We start from the raw sequence: 18,934 nt of genomic DNA, 5'->3' as shown, positions 1-18,934 counted from the left end.
ATTCCCCCTCGGTAAGTAGTCTGCAAGGAGTAAATTCAGGTCATCCCTTTCCAGACTGACTTTTTGTGGTGGTTGATTTGAATTTTGAATGAGATAACAATTTTTGAAACACTACAGATCATATCAATACAAATTTAAGCTATGTTGAAACTTCACAACATATTTTCGCATATATACTGAAGCTTTATATCTTCCTCAAACTTCACCACAGACAGAAACATGAAGGGGATAGATATAAGATTTGGTGAAAATGTTAAGAATGGGACAAAAAAACGAATTGTATTACTGATGTATGAGAATAAAAAAAAAAATACATATCTAATGTTACATAGCCTGTCTTTGGCCAGGTTATATGCATAAATGAAGACAACACATTAACGTCTGCCTTTGAAACACATAAGTGCTGCACAGAGGCTACTTACATGGACTAAGGAGGGAAATGCAGAATCTATTTTGATTTCACAGCCGAATCATTTCAGCTGTATTGTCTTTAATATTCAATGACAATGTTAATGTTGTTAATCTTGACAAGCCTCAGTTTTAAAAATTGGAAGTTTAATAGTCCCACAAGATTACACAATGGATAACCCCCAGTATCCTCCTCACAGAGAGAAGGTTCTAAGTTTCCGTTCCAGCGGAGCCTTTCTGTGTTGTTAGCATGTTCTCCCCATGTCTGCATGGGTCCAACAACATGCAGCTTAGGTTAACTGCCGACTCTCATATGTGCAACCTTGTGATCATATTTAAAGCCATTTTGCCAAATAATGTGCCAATGTTAAGGAGTACCGAGTTTTATTATCATAATTAATGTAAGCGTGTATGAACTATTGTTTATATAATGAAAGTACCAGAAGCAAGCATCGGTATTTCACTCATGATATTTGTGGATTGATATTACTTTAATTATCATTTACTAATACAAAAATATTGATGGATTAATCAATAAAAACTATAATTAGCTGAAGCCTTAATGATTAGCCTTCATATTTTTCCTTAATATTTTCTCAGATGAGTTCCAGATGATAGCTGTTACTGTACACTGCAGTTGTTTTTAATATTTCAATGTGATGGGGAAAGTGCAGCATAAGAACACACTTGCAGCACCAGCTCTAGAGTAAAGACAGGGGCAAACAAACTGTTCACCACTGCAACATTCACAAAGTGTCCGTTAAGACCTGTCACAACCACCATGATCAACAGCCAGAGGAATTCAATTGCTATTCAGCCAGAAGCATTAGCATGAACCTTGTTATGATTTCCCCGCTCATGTTACCCCTGCATCACAGAGCTATAAGCATTATCAGTATAAACAGAACGACGGAGAGATAAACATACAGACTGGGAACGTCTACCAGTTGTAAATAAAAGGCTGGAGATTCATGAGCTCAAAGAGAAAAGAGTTGCAATCGTCGTCATTCTACGGCACACAGGCTTAAGAGCTGATGGAGCACAGCGTAATGGTATTGGGTCTCCATTAGAACCAAAGCAAAGCATGGCTTTGGTATTGCACGATCAAAAAGCTACAGCTGTTGCTATTGCTCTTTCCCCTCTGTTTGTACATTTTTTATCTAAAATTGATGAAATTTACCATCTACACTACAATTCACCCAAAGGCCCTCATGCATGTGTTCATTATGCAACACAATGTCCTTACAACTTGTAGCTGTGGTGTGGGGTATAGGGCTAAAATGTGAAAGGAAGGATGAAAGGAAGGAAGTAAAGAATAGGGTGCACTACCTCAGGAGGTGAAGCAGTAACTACATATGGCTGGCTTCACCTCTATGCATATCGAAGGCTCTGTAGTCAAACTCCTGGAGAGTATCCCATGGTTATGGGCTCCGGGAGTTCTTCAGAGAGAACAAGCGCTCGCCTCTTCTCGCTATGGCTGCTATGCGAACTGTCTGTTATGTGAACAGTTCAGAGGACACGCCGTGGCACAGTTTGCTGATGTGGTCAAGAAGTCCGCTGGTGAGATTCACGCTCAGATGCCGAAAGCTCCGGACATCGTTTGACTGTCTTGGCTGACATGTCTCTTCAATATCACATGGAGGTCAGGGATAGCACTTGTTGAGAGGCCGACTGTGGTGGTGGTTCCCATTTTCAAAATGCGGTGCCAGAGAGTGTGCTTCAAGTGTTGGGGTACCAGGCAGGTTCTGATCGACTGTTGAACCTCAGATTAAGGAGGAACAATGCAGTTGTCGCGCTAGCCATGGAAGAGTGGATGGGCTCTTAAGTCTCTGGAGTACTGCTCCTTCCTGACAGAAGGAGCCCGTAGAGATTGCTCTGTTTCTCATTTGGATTCCTCCTGGGCACCTTCCTATGCTTGTTTTCCTGGCACATCCAACTGGGAGGAGACCCTGTGGTAGAACTGCCGGGAAGGATTAAATATCCCATCTGGTCCTGTACACCTCTGTATCCCACAGGAGGAGCTGGGAAATGTTGCTGGGGAGAGGAACATCTGGTAAACCCTGCTTAGCCTGCTGCCACTGTGACCTGACCTCCGATAAAGGGAAGAAAAAATGGATGGAAAGGCCATCGGTCTGCTGGACATCTTGATTAAACTGTAGCCTAAGTGATCCACACTGCTCTTTTCATGCAGATTTCCACCTCATCGCATCTAAGGCAAGGGGATAGTAAGTGGTAGTGGAAGTAATTCCTGGTTATTTTACCGTGGGAATGACCAGGTAATACTTCCACCACCAAGTATGTGGCAGAAGAATATCATCATTGGGTTGTCCTCTGAAGTACATTAAGGTCTCTATCTGTGTATTCATCTAGAAGTTACTTTTCCAGGATGTCCACCTGTAAAATGGACTATAATGTGTGTTCTTTGATGCTCCTTACATAGGTATACAAGATAAGATCAACCGACAGAACAAATACAAATGAAAATAACAGAATTAAATGCATAATAACTGAGAAACAAAGCAGAAACCATAGAAAAAGTGATATAATGAAACCAGAATGACAAATCAAATCTCTGTATATGGATTAAGTTCACTCAACCCTTTCAGGCATCAGATGTTAACATATGGACCCAATCTGCTAGTGTGTGTGTCAGTACGTCTTTGTACATCCCTGCATTTGTTTATGTGTAAACTGGAGCAAACTAATACAGCAGAATGGAAAAACATACGTATGCAGCTGGTGATGAGCAAGAAAATGAAATCTATCATCATCCGGATTATTCAATACTCTAATCTGTAATCCACAAGTGACTTGAGTGCCAGCAATATGGCATTTTTACTGTGTTGTAATGTACAGGGGGGGGGGGGGGGAGCATAGAAGGAGGGACTAGGGTCGAAAGTCATGAGGTTAGAAGAAGAATATGGGAGGTTGCGCGTCATTCACAGACAATTCAACCCACACATCAAATAAAAACACAGGACACTGTTGTTACCATATTCAGTTGTCTTTGACTCAGCCAGACATAAACACATTCTATTCTCCATTGGTTTTAAACACCCACACCCTTTCACACGCTGCTCCTTCTTTAACGACGGAGAAGAGGGTTTTGCCCAATACGATTTTCGATGTCTTTATGTGGAGCAAATTAAATGAATGCTATTAATTAAAGCTGAAAATCTATACATCCTACAGCCCCGAGAGCCAAAATAATATGGTCGATGAATCTTAATAGTTAATGGTCCAGACGTTGACCCCGGGGGGATCTCCGAAGATCGCCAGCCACCGAAAACGGCAAAACAAAACTTTGTTTAACTGCAGAGGCCAACATGACGTCTGTGGCAAATGGAGAGGCAGACAATTCAGCTTAGGCACTCTGAGGACACTGCAGTCGGGTCATTTTATCATACAGACAGATGTTGTGAACTGTGTGTCAATGTTACGGCACAGATTTAGGAAGTGCAGGGAAGAGCTGCTCCCGGCTACTCACATCCAGCCCTGAAGTTAATCCCAGTGAGTGGGTTCACATCCTACAAGCAAATAACAGAACAGGTGGTTCCCTTCACAGAACAATTTAAACACAGAAATAGTGTTTTAATCAAGTAAAAGCCACCATTTGTTAAGCGCCCATTAGGCACCTATGATACTGTTCTGCCCCCCTGTGACATTACCATCAACCATCCGAAAGTAGATTTAACCTTGTAACCATAGACGTGGCCTTAATCATCTAAATGGATGATGTTCAAACTGCTGCAGTGGTCGGTTTAATAGGTCAAAACTAGCCTAACTACCACAAATGTGCATTCTGAAAGGACATTGTATCTCCAGGGATAATGTGTCCTGACATCGGCTTTGTGTTAGTTGCACATGTGATTGTGAGCGACCGTTCTGTTGTTTCCATTTGCCCATAGCATTGCCTCATCTCCTTTAAATTCAGTTATGTTCCCACAGTTCCCTGAGTGCCGTTTCAACGAGACCCAAACAAATCACCAAGACGGCTGCATTACGTGTAGGTAGAGACAGCAACATGCAAGACTTTCCACTCAAGAAAAAGACAGTCACGCGCCCTTAATGCAAATTTTGTGGCTTTGTGGCTGTATTACATAATGTTGTATACAGTACACTGCGGCTGTCGGTGCAGAAAGAATATCCCATACGATTCTTTTGTTTCTTTTACATGCATGCTCAGTACTTCTATGAAACAGTGAGTCATAAAATAGACCAATTCTATATCAGTCTTGGGAAACACTCATGACTTACTGATAATAAACAGTGTCACATATTTTTATGGCAGTTGCATGTTTTATGGTCGTCCATAGCCAAAGACTTTACAACCCTGGAACCGAAAACTGAAAATCATTTCCCATGATAACCATGACAAATTTATATTCAGGCCCCGTCGAACGAGCTACAACAAATAAATATCAACTGTTAATATCCTGGACTAGTTACAGGGGGGAAACAGTAAGAGCGGAGAGTTTGGCTCAACGTGCTGCATCTGCACGGACTCAGCCTGAGTGGATTGTGACCGAGCTGCCAAACGCTTCCTCCTGCAGAAGCTCTAGGTTTCAGGAGCAAACACAGAGCAGATGCCAAGAGACAAAGCTGCTGGCAAGGTTTTTCCTTTCATCTAACTTTGGACGCGTACACTTTCCACACAACGGCAATGTCTTCCACATGCTTCAATACAGGCATAACCTCATTCACACATAAAACAGCTTTGGAAATCAAGTTAGTTTCATCCACGGTCACCAAAAATGTATCTGGGATCTGTTGTTTAAAACTAAGGTTGAGCACAGTTGATACTATAGCAAGGGAGTGCAGCAGCTAAAAGGGCCATTTTGAGAGACTGTTGTGCTGCATTCTGGTTTCCATTAAATGCCACACTCCTCTAATGGAGGCTAATGAGAGATACTCCACATGGTTCAAATTATCCCAACAGTGGGACCGCAAAACAGCTGTAAAAAAACCTCATAATGCTTTTCCATAGCTGTGTCTTTCAATGGACAGCAAGAGACAGATAACTGGCCGTCCAATCTCCATGTGACATCGAGATGACAGCAGGGACGCGGACGTCATCCCACCTGGGACTGCTCCGTCAGTCCCCCTCCTGCACTCAAATCCCCCTCATCAAACTGTGAAACAGATTTGGGCAACATCATGACAGCATGCAATCAGGAACTGATCGTGGCTCTATTATCTCAAGACATGCAGGTGCCTGGGGATGCATTTCACCCCATGCTGGAACCTTCCTGTGCCAAGAGAAAAGCAGATTTGCATCAACGTGTCTCCCGGGTCTCCATGGAAGCCCAGAAGGTAATCTAATACAACCTCGGAAGCACGGAGAGAGCCACTGCAGCGAGAGGGCAACAAGCATCACAACACCCTTTCAAACGATTGACTCCACATTAATACTCAGTAAAGAGCAATATTTGTACAGAATGCTTATTCTGTAAGCACTGGGAATTACATATTCCAGCTAATTCCTTCAGGGCTGAAAAAATATGATAAACAGCAGCATTTCCCTGTGCAAACACCAGCGCATACAATGCCAAACACGTAAGAGATATGAGGCACATTTTGAAGCATATTCCTCCGATATGCATGGTGGAAATTCAGCTGATAAATAATGCAGACCCCATGATGGATTCGTCTAATCTTAATGTAGTTGGTCTGAATTGATTTTCGAGGAAGCAGGAAGAGAGACGAGAGGTTTTCAGGGAAGTCCAAAGTGGTTGGACACGTACTTTGGCAAAGCAGCCTCTGATCAGGAGCCAGCCAGAGCATCCAATTCACACTTCAATGTTTTCATTAAGGCTTTATTCCTCTGAGGCCTAATGACAAAACATACTACTGGGAATTATGTGTAAAGCCATTATTCTCCACAACAACTTGTACATGTTTAGCCCAATCCTCACATCGATTTTTAATCACACTCCTGCATCTCAAAAACACATAATCCTCTGGTGCAGATTTATACAAACCGAAAACACTGACAACACTGACAGTTTACAGTATCCAGCATTCCCAAGACAACACAGTCATCCAAATAGACATAAGCTCAGTTTTTTTCTTAAGATCCTACAGCAAATCTACAGCTTTTATACAAACATGGGAGAAGGGGCATCCAAACACTTGATTATTATGTAAAACTACCTGGGCCAAAACTAGAAAATCTTTCAAACAAGTTGGACATGTTAGCTTGGTTAAAGGAGACATTGTGTTTTTTTCTGTTTTTCTTCCCTCTAGCGTGTTCTAGGTTTGTTGTGCTTTTTTAAAATGTCAGTAGTAGTCTGGGAACATCTCATCCAGGTAGAGCGAGAGCAGGGACTGACAGTTCCACAGTGTGCTGGAAGCTGTTGACCAATGACGACAGAGTGGGCGAGCTGGCCAATCAGAGCACTCTGGGCTTTATCAGGGGGGTGGGGAGCCTTAAAGGGACAGGAGCTAAAGGAGCAATGACAGTGGACAGTGATGTGTTTCCTGAACCTGAACCTGAACATCAGCACATCGTGTCTCCTTTACGTACAGAGCACTGCCTAAGACCTCCTTGGATCCATGTATTAGTTGTAAGCTGATGCTGCTTCCCAAATGCATCTCTCTCCATAAACCAGCCAGACAAAAAGGAGCAGCACCATGAGGTTGTTTCAGAGCTTTTGTGGCTTTAGTTGGTTATTCCCTGTGGACTATGTGCCAGTGAGTTCCCTGCCTCCAGAAAGTGTACCGCAATCATTTCACATAAATATCACCACCAGCGAGTAGAAACCCACTGTCTCATTAATGTTGACGTTAAAGAAAAAAATATTTCTGTTTTTCCTTGAAAAAATGAAAAGTAAAAGCTAGAACAGGCTGTTTTACCTGAACTTTCTATGGTGAGCATGAAATAAGAGTGGTGAGCCTTTCACAGCCGAGGAGGCTTTAGGACTTAGGAGTTTTAATGCTTGGGATTCGCTGGGGTGGCATTAGTTATTATGGTCACTGTCTGCGGGGCCATATCTCTTCCTGTGTCCCTCTACATGTCACCAAGAAGCCCTGCACAGGTCTTGCCCATGATCACAATCTTAAGGTGTCAGTCACGGCAGTACCACTAATATTTTCTACAAGTTGCTGTCAAAGGAAAAGGACCAAACCAGCGTTGTTAGTTTACACTGGTTCTTAACAGCTTTATATGGAAAAACATGTACTACTTTTTACAGCTTTAGTCAGAATACAAACCTACAGCAAGTTTATATCTGAGGCTTGAAATTCTTTATTGATACTTTTATAACATAACAGGCTATCAGTTTACTGCTTTGTCCTTTAACCGACTGAACTGGATTTGAGAGTGTGCTAAGGTCATCTCTGTGTACAAGACAAATAAACTAAATCTTTCAAAATTGCTTCCAGTGGCTATAAGTGAAGTTACATCCTCACGTGCATATACCATATGCTGTGTTAAAATGTCTGTAACAAGAAGAAATGACAATATTCCAAATGGTGGAAATACAGAGATGTGCTGAAGTAAAAAATAAAAGGGTGAAAGTTTCAAAATGTCAAGTCAGCGATTCGTCTAACTTGTGGGGTCATTTATTTGATTGTTTTGAGAAAGAAAATAAAGAAGAGGAAACATCTGAAATCAGCCACATGAGCGTGGTATGTCACAAAGTTGCTTGGATCTGCACAACTTTGTCGATACCGTGCACGTTCCCAGACAAATGTGTACGTAATCCCACCGTGGCCATCTTTAAAACGACCTCATGTAAACAGAAACGACGCTATGCATAGCAGCGGATATCTTCAGGGGACCGAGGAGCCACTCTAAATATAGTCTGCCATGAACTCGGCCCCCTTCCCTCTCTGCCTCATAAACACACATGTGCACACACACTTTCACACATGTGCCACGGTTCTTCTTCTCTGCTCTGCTCCATTTCAAGCTGGGGTTTTTTCAACCTTGATTTGTAGAGAGAGGATCAAGCATGAAGCAGCTGGAACATGTTAACCCTGAGACGTGCAGCATCGCTGTATCAGCAGAGAAATAACAGCATAAACCAAATACCTGCATCTTCTTCTCTGCTCCTCCAACAGGAGCTGACAGGATAAGAAATGTGTTTGTTTATAAAGACAGAATTGACGTAGTTATATAGGAGCAAACCCATGCTCTGCCAGGCAGGGCAGAGTGAACTGTAGAGTTCAGTTTTTCTGGCAAAGAGCCCAAGAAATGATAGAGGACAAGCAGAGAAAAAGCAAATACAGTGGAAAACCGATATAGTGATCACGGATATAGATCAACCATTTATATGGATCAAAAAGACAGACTTGTTCCTAAACATATCCTGCCTCATTCCTTTACTGCTCCTGTCTGTGTCTCTTTCATTAGCGCTGCCCACTGCCAACTGAATCGAGCAAAACCGAGCCTGCCCCGCCATCTCCTCCAGCTCTTCATTCATTGTGTAAGTTTACAAAGTATATTATTTTTAACAAGTCTTAGTTTACACATGTGTCCGATGACACTGTTTGTGTGAATATGTGTGTGCGTGAGTGCGTGTGTGTGTTTCAGCGTGTGAGACTAGCTGAATTGACGAATTGTTGCATATCAAGAAAGATTTAATCATTAAAGAAAAGTATTGATCATTATGTGATGATCAGTGTATATATTGTGGTGTCATTTCAAATGTGTATGTGTGTGTGTGTGTGTGCCTATGCGAGCGCGCAATATGTGATGTGTTACGTTTTCCTTCCCTGTCATAAAGAAGCCTCACAATTCGGTTTACAGTAATCAACTGTTTATTGTCATCATTTTGGCCCAGGACCAACATGATCACTATGAGCGGCTTCCACTGTAGATGCAAAGAGAGATGAAAAGATTGAAAAACAAAGAACGCTGGTAGCACACCTGCTAATGTTGCAAAACTCAGCTGGTCAGCATCAAAGCCGGCGGCCTTGAATCTGCGTCTTTGTTCTGCCGCTTTACAACAGAAGTGGGGGGGAAAGCGACAGAGGCGATGGCACGGACAAAGGCACACACAATGAGGTGGTAGAGATGAAGAGGCACATGTGGCAGAGTGGTCTGTGGTTTCACAGTCATAACTGAGCCTGGGGGCTCACGGTGACTACAGTAAACTGAGCTTCATGTCTCCGTCGCAAATCTCTCCTCCTCAGAATCGAGGATTAACACTAAAGCCTTTCATGGCTGAAATTATTATTATTATGTTTTCTGTATGAACCTTGCACCACTTCCCTGTATTTGTGGGGGTTAATATATTGTGTCTCTTGCTAAGTTTGAGAGTGGGGTTTTTTTTTTAGCACTGGACGGTTCTCTAGGGGCTCTCATTCGTAGACTCTCTCTGTACTGTTAGACATGATTCTTGTGTGGTGGTGGTGTTGTTTGTGGGTGTTGTTGTGGTAACCAGTCGGCAGCATTATTTGCAAAGCACATTCTTTGGGTCTGTGACTTGTTAACCACATCCATGAGACAGAAGAAGCCCCTTTTTAAGCAGATGCTCCTTGTTATGTCTTTGCTGGTGGGAGTCCTTCTCCTGTTTGGATTTACCACTTTCTTGTGGTGCATTCATGTTGTTGTTACAAAATCAATATACCAATTTGCAATGGCAGGCAGGCGAACATGTGCCAAAAATTACATAACAAAGGTCAAAACGTCATCGCCATTGATCTGCGTATTCCCTCGCTTCATTTTTATGGCTGGACATCACTTCCTCTCTTTTGGGACGCGAAAGCAAATCTCATTAGTTTCTCCTCTTGTGCATCGGAGAACACAGGAAATGCCGAGTAAGGATTCATTTGGCTAACGTCCACCAATAAATGTCCAATCCACTGAGGAACTCCTAGGTCCTCAAGGAAATCTTCTGCGTTACGAGGAGCAGGGAATGAGCGTTGCCACGGGAATACCAAGAACATTACCATCTGTGTTGATGCCTTTCTCTTCTCACATCCTTTCACCTTCCTAGTCTAAGGCCTCTAACACCAGACATTTTGAAATAACAAAGCTGCAGTCTACTAATGTATTTTTGCAATCATTTGACCGATGACGTTTTGAGCCAAAGTTGTAAAATCTCAGAAACGATTTCCTGCTTCATGTCCAAGAAGAGATCCAAGGAGGAGCATTAGCTGAGTTTGATGGACTAAAAAGCTTGTTATTAATAAAATCGGATACAGGATCAAACCGCAGGATAGTGTGTCCTACTAATGGATTTGTGTTTTAAGCCTATAGTCGCAGGGCGTAATGGCCTCATGATACCAACAACATCCTGTTAATCCTCAGTTGTACTCGTTGGGGATATGGACCCAGCCGATAGTTGTTTGAATCATACTACGCTTAGAGTCTACTTGAAGGACACTTTCCATACATCAGTGTGTAGTAGATTGGTATTTATATATTTCAAGCATGTGAACTTCAAATCATATCAAAGTGATGACATCCATGCAAGAAGAAGAACAGCTGCTCTGTTGGATGAATTGTAGACGTGAAGGCGGCAGCGGATCGCCTCACACAGCCTCTCCCATTGTGGTGTAGCAGAGCTCATGTACAGTTATTGCCCAAAATGGGGCCAAAATGGTGGGTACACTCTCAAAAACACCCTCAGATGACAAAATGTCTAAAGGTCATTCAGACCCATGAGCATTTGTGGACACATAAAGTATATAACTGGCTATAGAAAAGCCATTTTATTTCAGACATGCAGTGAAGTCTGCACATTTTCCTGAAATTTTCCCAAGGGGCTGTAAGTGAGAATGCAAATGTCCGAGTCAGTGGCTCCAGGCATTTTGCAGAACTTCTCTTGCCATGTCCGGAAAATGTCAGAGTTAATGGGTGGGCGTGTTGATGTGGTCAAACACAGCAGACAGGAAACTGGAAGAATACAAATATCTCAGGATGAAAACGAGGGTCCATACACGTAGTAGATGTAGATGAAGATGGACTTGGAAAGACCATGAGGTTTGAGAGCTTGATGGTGGTTTATGCTGTCCACAAAAACACTGTGCTTTCCACAGCGGAATCCACACATCATTTCCTGCCTCCTGCATATGCTACTCACACGACACATCTCGGCGGATTATTCTGGGCATTTTACCCTTACTGTAAATGTCGGACCTGGACGATCACCTCCTGCATTCCTCATATGTGAAAGGCAAACTTCAAAGTTCAAGTCGGAAAAGGTGTGTGTGCTCATATGCCATTGAAGCATGCACTAGACCCCCAAACACATAAGAAGAACGGCTCAACTATGAATGCGTTTAGCTGAACGAAGCTGCACCAGGTCACAGGGCAGGATTACACTGTCAGATTAAACGCTTGGCAAATCAGATCTTCAAGAATCGAAATCCAATTGAGAAGCCCTGACCCACCGACAGCAGAGTTTCCAAAGAACGTCATTCTGTCCAAAATGTCCCTTCAATGGTGATTTGAGATACGCCTCTGCATGAACCGATGGCAGCAGGCCAGGGCCTTGAAATACGACTCCACAAGAAAAGTGTCCATGAGACGACAGACGGACTGTTCACAATGACGATACCATCTAGAAAGGCTGTTTCTGACAGGCTTGTTTGTTTCCACAACATTAACTTTGCTCTAAAATGCAATGCAAGTGTCATGTTGACTGCGGTTTGATTTGTTCCTCTGCGTCTAAACAGGTTCATGTAAATAAACTGATGATTTGAATGCCCAACTAAATATCCTCACATCACATGGTCCAGTACAGCGTCGTTGGCAAGGCGACAACTGACAATTTTCATTAACTTCCTGGATTAACTGATTTATGATTTTGTTTACAAATAGCCAACATTGCCCATCACAAATTACCAAAGTGCAAATTGATAACAGTCCAAAATCCCAGAGTATCAATCACATTCTCTGGGATTTGGAGTATAAAAATAACTTAAATTATAAACTGTTCATCAAAAAGAGACTTATTTTCTATTAATGGAAAAGACTTAATCCAATGATTAATAATTTCAGCTTTAATTATCTGTTTGAGATGATACATTTGATAAAAAAAATAATAATCACACAAGCATAAAAAAACTACAGCCTCCAGCTGACAGCACTATAAACTATGCATGTGCCGTAACACCTTCTGAGCCCACCCTATTCTTGGAAAAGGGACATTTAACAGGGCTGAAAAATGAAATGTCACTCTAGTTACAGAAATGCCACTCTCCAGTTTATCACTTTGTCATTTTTAAAGTATTGACAGCCCTGCTCTCTCTTTCTCCACTGGAGGACCTGACCCCCATTTGTATAGAAGCTTCGGTTTAATAATTTATGTCTAAGCAGATACTGTATTATAAAGTGGGGACCTTTCCCTCTTTGAATAGCTGCAGTGTAACCAATCACCTTTCTCCAGATAAGGCAGGCATTATTTATTTAAGAGGCCCAGGCATGGATTTATGGTGGGAGAAAAAATGAATCGGTTTCAATGTGGTTGACGGCCTCGGTGTTTTACACAACAAGAGAAAAATCACAGCAGAGCAGAGGTTGTTCTGTTTTATGCAGCACTCCTTTCTCTGGCGTCCTTGTAATCATTAAATGTATAATCTCAAGTATCAAAGGCTGTGATAGTAACAATGACGGAGGATGAAATAGACAACTTAGAGGAAGGGGTGGGGGTTGACAGACACGCTGATGAAAATGTCAGCTTATGCAAAAACATGCTAAGGTGTCAACACTCCGACATCTTGGACTGACTCACTGCTGAGCCTGGTTTCACCCGAGTGAGAGCAGGATGCATCTCACCTCAGTGAGGGGAGATCACACAGACGAGTGGGTGTCGGGCTGTCAATGGATTCACATGCAGACACGGGTTAATACACTTGCTCCTATACTGCATGTTGAACAATTTAAAGGTCCAGTCAGACACAGGAAACACGATGAATCATCTGAGTGTGTTCGTATGATAAGTAATGATTCAGTAAATACCTCTGTGTGTCTCACTCAATCCAACACTCTCAAGAGATTGGAGATCATTGAGATCAAATGTCATCCACAGCCAAGTGTTTATCTTTAAGTCTCCAACAGAGCGAGACTGTCTCCTGTGCTACATAACAGCTCACTAAGTAGTAATCGATCCACCATGTTTCCAATAAAGTCTTTCACTGGATATACATTTCCACTGTTTGGACTCTCCGGATGACAGACACTACATCACCATCTGATAAAAACTATGTTGACAAGTATAGTCAGGGGAAACCTTCCACAAAATCCAGCTTCCATTTCATTTCCATTGGTCCGGGAGGGTTTTCAAATGCAAGAATTTAAAACGCAAAATGTTGGACAAACCGCAGTATCAAAATTATATGAAAACATGTCAGAGAACATAAAAGATCTCTAACTTAGTGTTTTAACCCATTGAAGAGCTGTGTGTGGCGCTCTTTGCTCTGCTGTCAACCGCCTTCTCTACTCTGACTCCTCACTGGCCCGTTAAAACATCCATACAGTTAAGCATCCTCAGCAAGGGGCCCGGTTTAAGCATAAACTTAGGAGATACTGTTTTCGCTGTGTGAGTTCATGTGACTAGCATATAGCTCTCAGCAGGCAGACAGACGACAGGTTAAAACAGGGCCTGCTCCAAAAGTTTACCATCTGGAGATACAGTGTGTTCCCAAGTAATATTCAAGCAGATGAAGAGATGTGCTGTGACCATTTCACATCCTGATATCAATTCAAATCACTTAACGCACCAATACACCCAACAACCACAAATAAATGCAGCAAAGGAGAGAACTGCGGAGAGAACAATGCACGATTTAAAACATCAAAACGTGGCTTTGCGACATTTGTGAGACCTCAAGGGACCCATCATTTTTTTTATTTTGTTTTACAAACTTTTAATTCAGAGATTTCTATTTGGACTGTACGCAAAGGAAAATCCAAATCTCACTCTAACCTTTCAATGTCTCTTGTGCTGTATCTGCTTAACAGACAGGTGTTGTATACTGAAGAGACAGATGTGGGAAAACAGTGCAAAAGTCTCTACAATGATAGTGAAACAGGACTTTGACATCATCTGCTACTTGGGCACTCGCAGCCTGAGTCCAACTTTGGCAAGCCCCAAAGTTTCCACATCAGATGAGGAATTCTGGGAGTTGATGCATGCTGAAGATCAAAATGGCAGGTTGATTGAAAATCCACCTTCAGCGCGAGGTTGGTGACTGGGGAGCCGCGACATCTTCCCTTATTTGTGCAAATTTGTGCTTGGACTCTCACGTCTGCTCCTTCACTTCCTGTTCCATCTTTTCTAAAACACCTGTCATCCCTCGGCCTTCAGCTCATGATCAACTAACACTCACTGAGCCTTTACGACAGGCCCGCTTTTACTGAGCGGAAGCAGTTATCACCACATTTGACTCCATTTATCTAACCGAGTACCAGGCAACAAGCTCAAAGAGGCTGCTTGGAGTGTAATATAGCTCAAGTGTTAACTCATTATATGAGACCACAGAGACAAACAACATACACATGAAATGAAAAACATAGTTAGGCTCATTTCCTTCTGGCCACACGATTAAGATACATTCACAGACCATTAGAGATCCTTCTCCTGTGTTAGCTTTCAAAGGGAAATGGAGCAGGTGTCTTTGCAGCATACACCACAGAAGAGAGATTTAAATGAAAGGGTTTGTGTGACAGCAACAGTCCATCTAACCCTAACCCTAATGTAAATACCACAAGATGCACACTTGAAAAAAACACTAACCTTTAAACAGCTTATACATAATCACACACACACACACACACACACACACACACACACACACACACACACACACACACACACACACACACACACACACACACACACACACACACACACACACACACACACACACACACACACACACACACACACACACACACACAGCTCTCATAATATTTGAATGAGTCACATCAGGTCAGTCGGTTTGCTTTCTACCTTGGCACTGGAATCCTTGTTTTCCGAATCCCCTGTGAAAACAAAGAATGAAGAATTCAATATGTATTCTGTCATGTGTGTCTTGAATGTACTTAGTAAACCCAGCCATTCCCACAGAGATATGTTTGTTCATTCCATGGAAAGGGTGTTGCATAGAGTGCACGCAACCACTGAACCAGAGAAGTGCTTTAAATCCACCAAATCAAAAAAATAAACATTGAAAAACCAATTTCATGTTAACTTTACGACAACATTTTGTGTTTATCACATTTTTTTAGTACGACTTAAAGCACAATGATAATACTTCAGTACACACAGTGATATTCTAGACTCTAGTGTTCCTCCAACCTCATGCTCACAGTGCTAGGGAAGGCCCTTCCTTTCCCAGCAGGACAACAATGACGCTGTGCACAAAGCCACATCCATGAGGAAATGGTTTTCTGAGCTTTGGCATGGAGGAACTTTCCTGATAAGCTGTGAGCCTCAGCCACAACCAACACCTTTAGAATAAAGTCACTTTTTTGTTAAAGTCACTGTTTTTAATGTCTATTTAATATCTCTATCGTTTTCACTGTTTGCTAGAACGTTTCTCATGTTATTTTTTATTTTTATTAATGTATTTTTTTGTATTTTTCTCATTTTCAAATTTAAATTCAATCAAAATGTTATCATAATATCATTCAATTATTTACTTTAGATTTTTTATATCTATTATATAAATATCTAAGTTATTCTAGGTATTCTATTTGATTTATTTAATTTTATTATTTTATATATTTTCTGTCTTTGTATTTTGTGTAAAATTTTGTATCTCATATCTTAAGTCATGTCAAGTACTTTTACTTGTATAGTTGATTTTTTACCTTGAACCACATGCTTATTGTATGAAATGTACTTTACAGTAGAAAGAAACTTGACTTGAATGAAACTGTGGGACGAATACTGAAAACGACCAATGAAATTTCAGAACTTGTTAATAATTACAGCTCAGGGGCTGCGTTGGGCAGGGCAGGGGTCAAGCTGTAAAACCGTTGAGGTCATAAGCCACCAGCAATAAAAGGATCTGAGATCAGCCTCTCACCTGCACCCACAGGGGACTGCAACTGTAAGTGCATCGCAGGTTTGTACCTCTCACAGTTAACAGACTATTAAGTTGATGATACTCCACAAATAAAACATTTAAATCACCTCAAGCTAAAGTGGAGACAAAGTCTGAGCGGTGATATTTAAGTGTTTAAAGACATCTGACGTCTGATCAGTGTGTTCCAGACTCTGAGGAGTGGAGGGATTCTGCATGTAACAGTGAGAAACTCCAGCTTAGTCACACTTTCCGTAACATTTTCTCTCTTTCCATGGAAAGAGCTGCGGCACAAAGGCAACCTGTGCATATATTGAAACATTTCACTGCAGAAGAAGGTGAAGTGTTTTTTCCACTGAGGCTCTGCGCTGCCAGTGAAGCTGCACAAATTCTGAAGATTTTCTCATCAATAACCGCTCAAGTTACCCAGTAAGTATAGAAAAAACTGTGGCTTTAGATAGAGGCTTTTTAAGCTTCAGAGATGAGGAAACCTATTAGTCATCCAAAGACTGTAAACAGGTTCAACCTCTGCAGGCACGCCTCCCGGGTGAGAAGGCACCAGAGAGAGTGGCTCTTGATCTGCGTGTGGTTAAAGAATAACCTTCCATTTTTTTCACTTCCTTTCAACACCAATTCAGCTGCAGACGTTGGGGTTGTGGGTTCCGTTGTACAGAAAAAGTGTAACTACAGGAAACCCAGAAAAAAAGTATGTATTTCACCTACGTGCCAGATATGGGAAAATGGGTCAACATGGTGCTAAATAGTAAAATATACAAATTTGAAGCCCAGAGCATAAATATGGGGAATTCGTTATTAAAATGATCATAAAAGACAGATTTTATGTGTAAAATATGTGTAAAATATTCTGTAGGCTGGGATTTAAAAAAAAACAAAAACAAATACCCAGCTTTCATGCCATGTGCATTAAATGGATAGTTCACCCAAAAATGAAAATTCACTCATCTACTCACAATTATGCCGACTCAAAACATTGTAATTTACACTATGTTTTTAGCCTCAAAGTCCACTGTTGTCCTCCTGAGGAGCCGCATCCCCACGGGGATCACAAAGGACATTTAGGCTAAAACGGTGTAAACTTAAGTAGAATTTGAATGAGACTTGTAGCAGTATGGAGTATATTTTTTTTTACGTTTGAACAGGTGGTCGCCATCTACTTCAATTGTATTGTATTTGGCTGCGACGCTGTTTACCCCTGAAACTCCGCAAGTGTTGTGGACTCAAACACTTCACCCGCCCCTCCACCGGCAGAGTGGTGAGTGGACAATGAGTGAATTTTCATTTTTCTGTGAACTATCCCTTTAACACAGCCAATATTATCCAAAAATAGATGTTGAAAAGGACAATATGTCCCCAAGCCGCTAACTGTACTACATGTATATATATCCTAAATTATTAATATGATGTTTCGTGTCTAATTTGTTTGTTTTTAATGTTTTTATATGAGCTATTCACTGGGAATTTCCAGGAAAATCGAGACAATCCCCAGCCTACAAGCACCCTGTGTAATGATCCTGACACTGACAGCAGCAGGACTCCTCCCATGTGTCACACAGCCCGAGCACGTCTCCACCGTTTGGGGCTGAAACTCCTTTTTAGAGAGAGTCGACTCTGCCAGATGTGAGCAGGCTGCAGGACCGCGAAGGAAAAAGTTCGCCCTGAAGTTACATCATCCCCTCAAGTTGTGTGCAGAGAGCAACAGGCAGCGGCGGCAGAGGCAGCAGCAGCAGTCAGGGGGTGGAGGAGGTGTCGAGGCGGAAGACTCACCAGATGAAGTCGGTGCAGTGGCTGCAGAAAGTCGGCTGCTTGAAGAACCGAGCGATGAACTTGTGGTCCTTCACCTCGTGGACGTTCTTCTGCCTCAGCGCTCCTTTGCGGGCGAAGCGATTCGCTACTTCCCCGGTGGACGACTCGTTGAAACTTCCATCGGCCATGTCCCCCCGCTGGTGTTCGATCAACGCTACAGCCTGGTTCGATCCCCGGTCCGGACGTGTTGCTGCTGCTGCTGCTGCTGCTTTAGGAAGAGACGCGCTCGGACTCGGGGTGTGGAGCCAGCAGAGAGCGGAGCGGCGGTGCTCACCGGAGACACCGGACCTACTGAGTGTGTGTGTGCGTGAGAGAGTGAGAGAGTGTGTGTGTGTGTGTGTGTGTGAGAGTGAGGGCTTCCCTGACTGTACACACCACTGAGCTGCTCCACTGACAGCTCCGTGCCACAAGCTACACATGTTAGAGAGCACGTCCGGTTAAGCCTTCAGAGTAAAATACTCTTTGTCTTGCTCTTCTCATCCAGATGTTATTGATCACATATAATAATAACTATAATAACAAGCTGTAATAATAGTTATGGTATTTATTGTTGTTATTATTATTATTATTTGTATTATTACTATTATTATTCAGAACCACAGTAACAAGGTGCTTTAAAAAAACTAAAATAACCTCGTGAATGACTTATGACGAATATAATTAGTTCTTGACCTTATTTGTAATGTACCTTGAGCTAATGTATATTATGATTTTGCTC

At 42.1% G+C, this 18,934-nt stretch overlaps 1 protein-coding gene across 2 annotated transcripts in view; it reads right to left on the bottom strand.

Annotated features, from left to right (window-relative positions):
* Positions 1-18,628, bottom strand: part of LOC128436790 (protein kinase C alpha type) — a 132,525-nt gene extending 113,897 nt beyond the window's left edge. The window contains exons 1-2 of one of the 2 annotated variants that reach the window (XM_053418645.1): positions 18,178-18,628; positions 15,315-15,346 (exon numbers count right to left, since the gene is read on the bottom strand). In XM_053418645.1, coding sequence (XP_053274620.1) covers positions 15,315-15,346; positions 18,178-18,344 — 199 coding nt within the window. In that variant the 5' untranslated portion in view covers positions 18,345-18,628. The remainder of the gene's footprint in view (positions 1-15,314; positions 15,347-18,177) is intronic. The other variant, XM_053418646.1, reaches the window with a different exon arrangement.
* Positions 18,629-18,934: the final 306 nt, after the last annotated feature.

This window comes from Pleuronectes platessa, chromosome 3 (genome assembly GCF_947347685.1).
Source record: "Pleuronectes platessa chromosome 3, fPlePla1.1, whole genome shotgun sequence".
Taxonomy (NCBI): domain Eukaryota; kingdom Metazoa; phylum Chordata; class Actinopteri; order Pleuronectiformes; family Pleuronectidae; genus Pleuronectes; species Pleuronectes platessa.
Note: the sequence above shows the minus strand (reverse complement) of the source record. Positions and strands in the feature narration are given on the sequence as shown.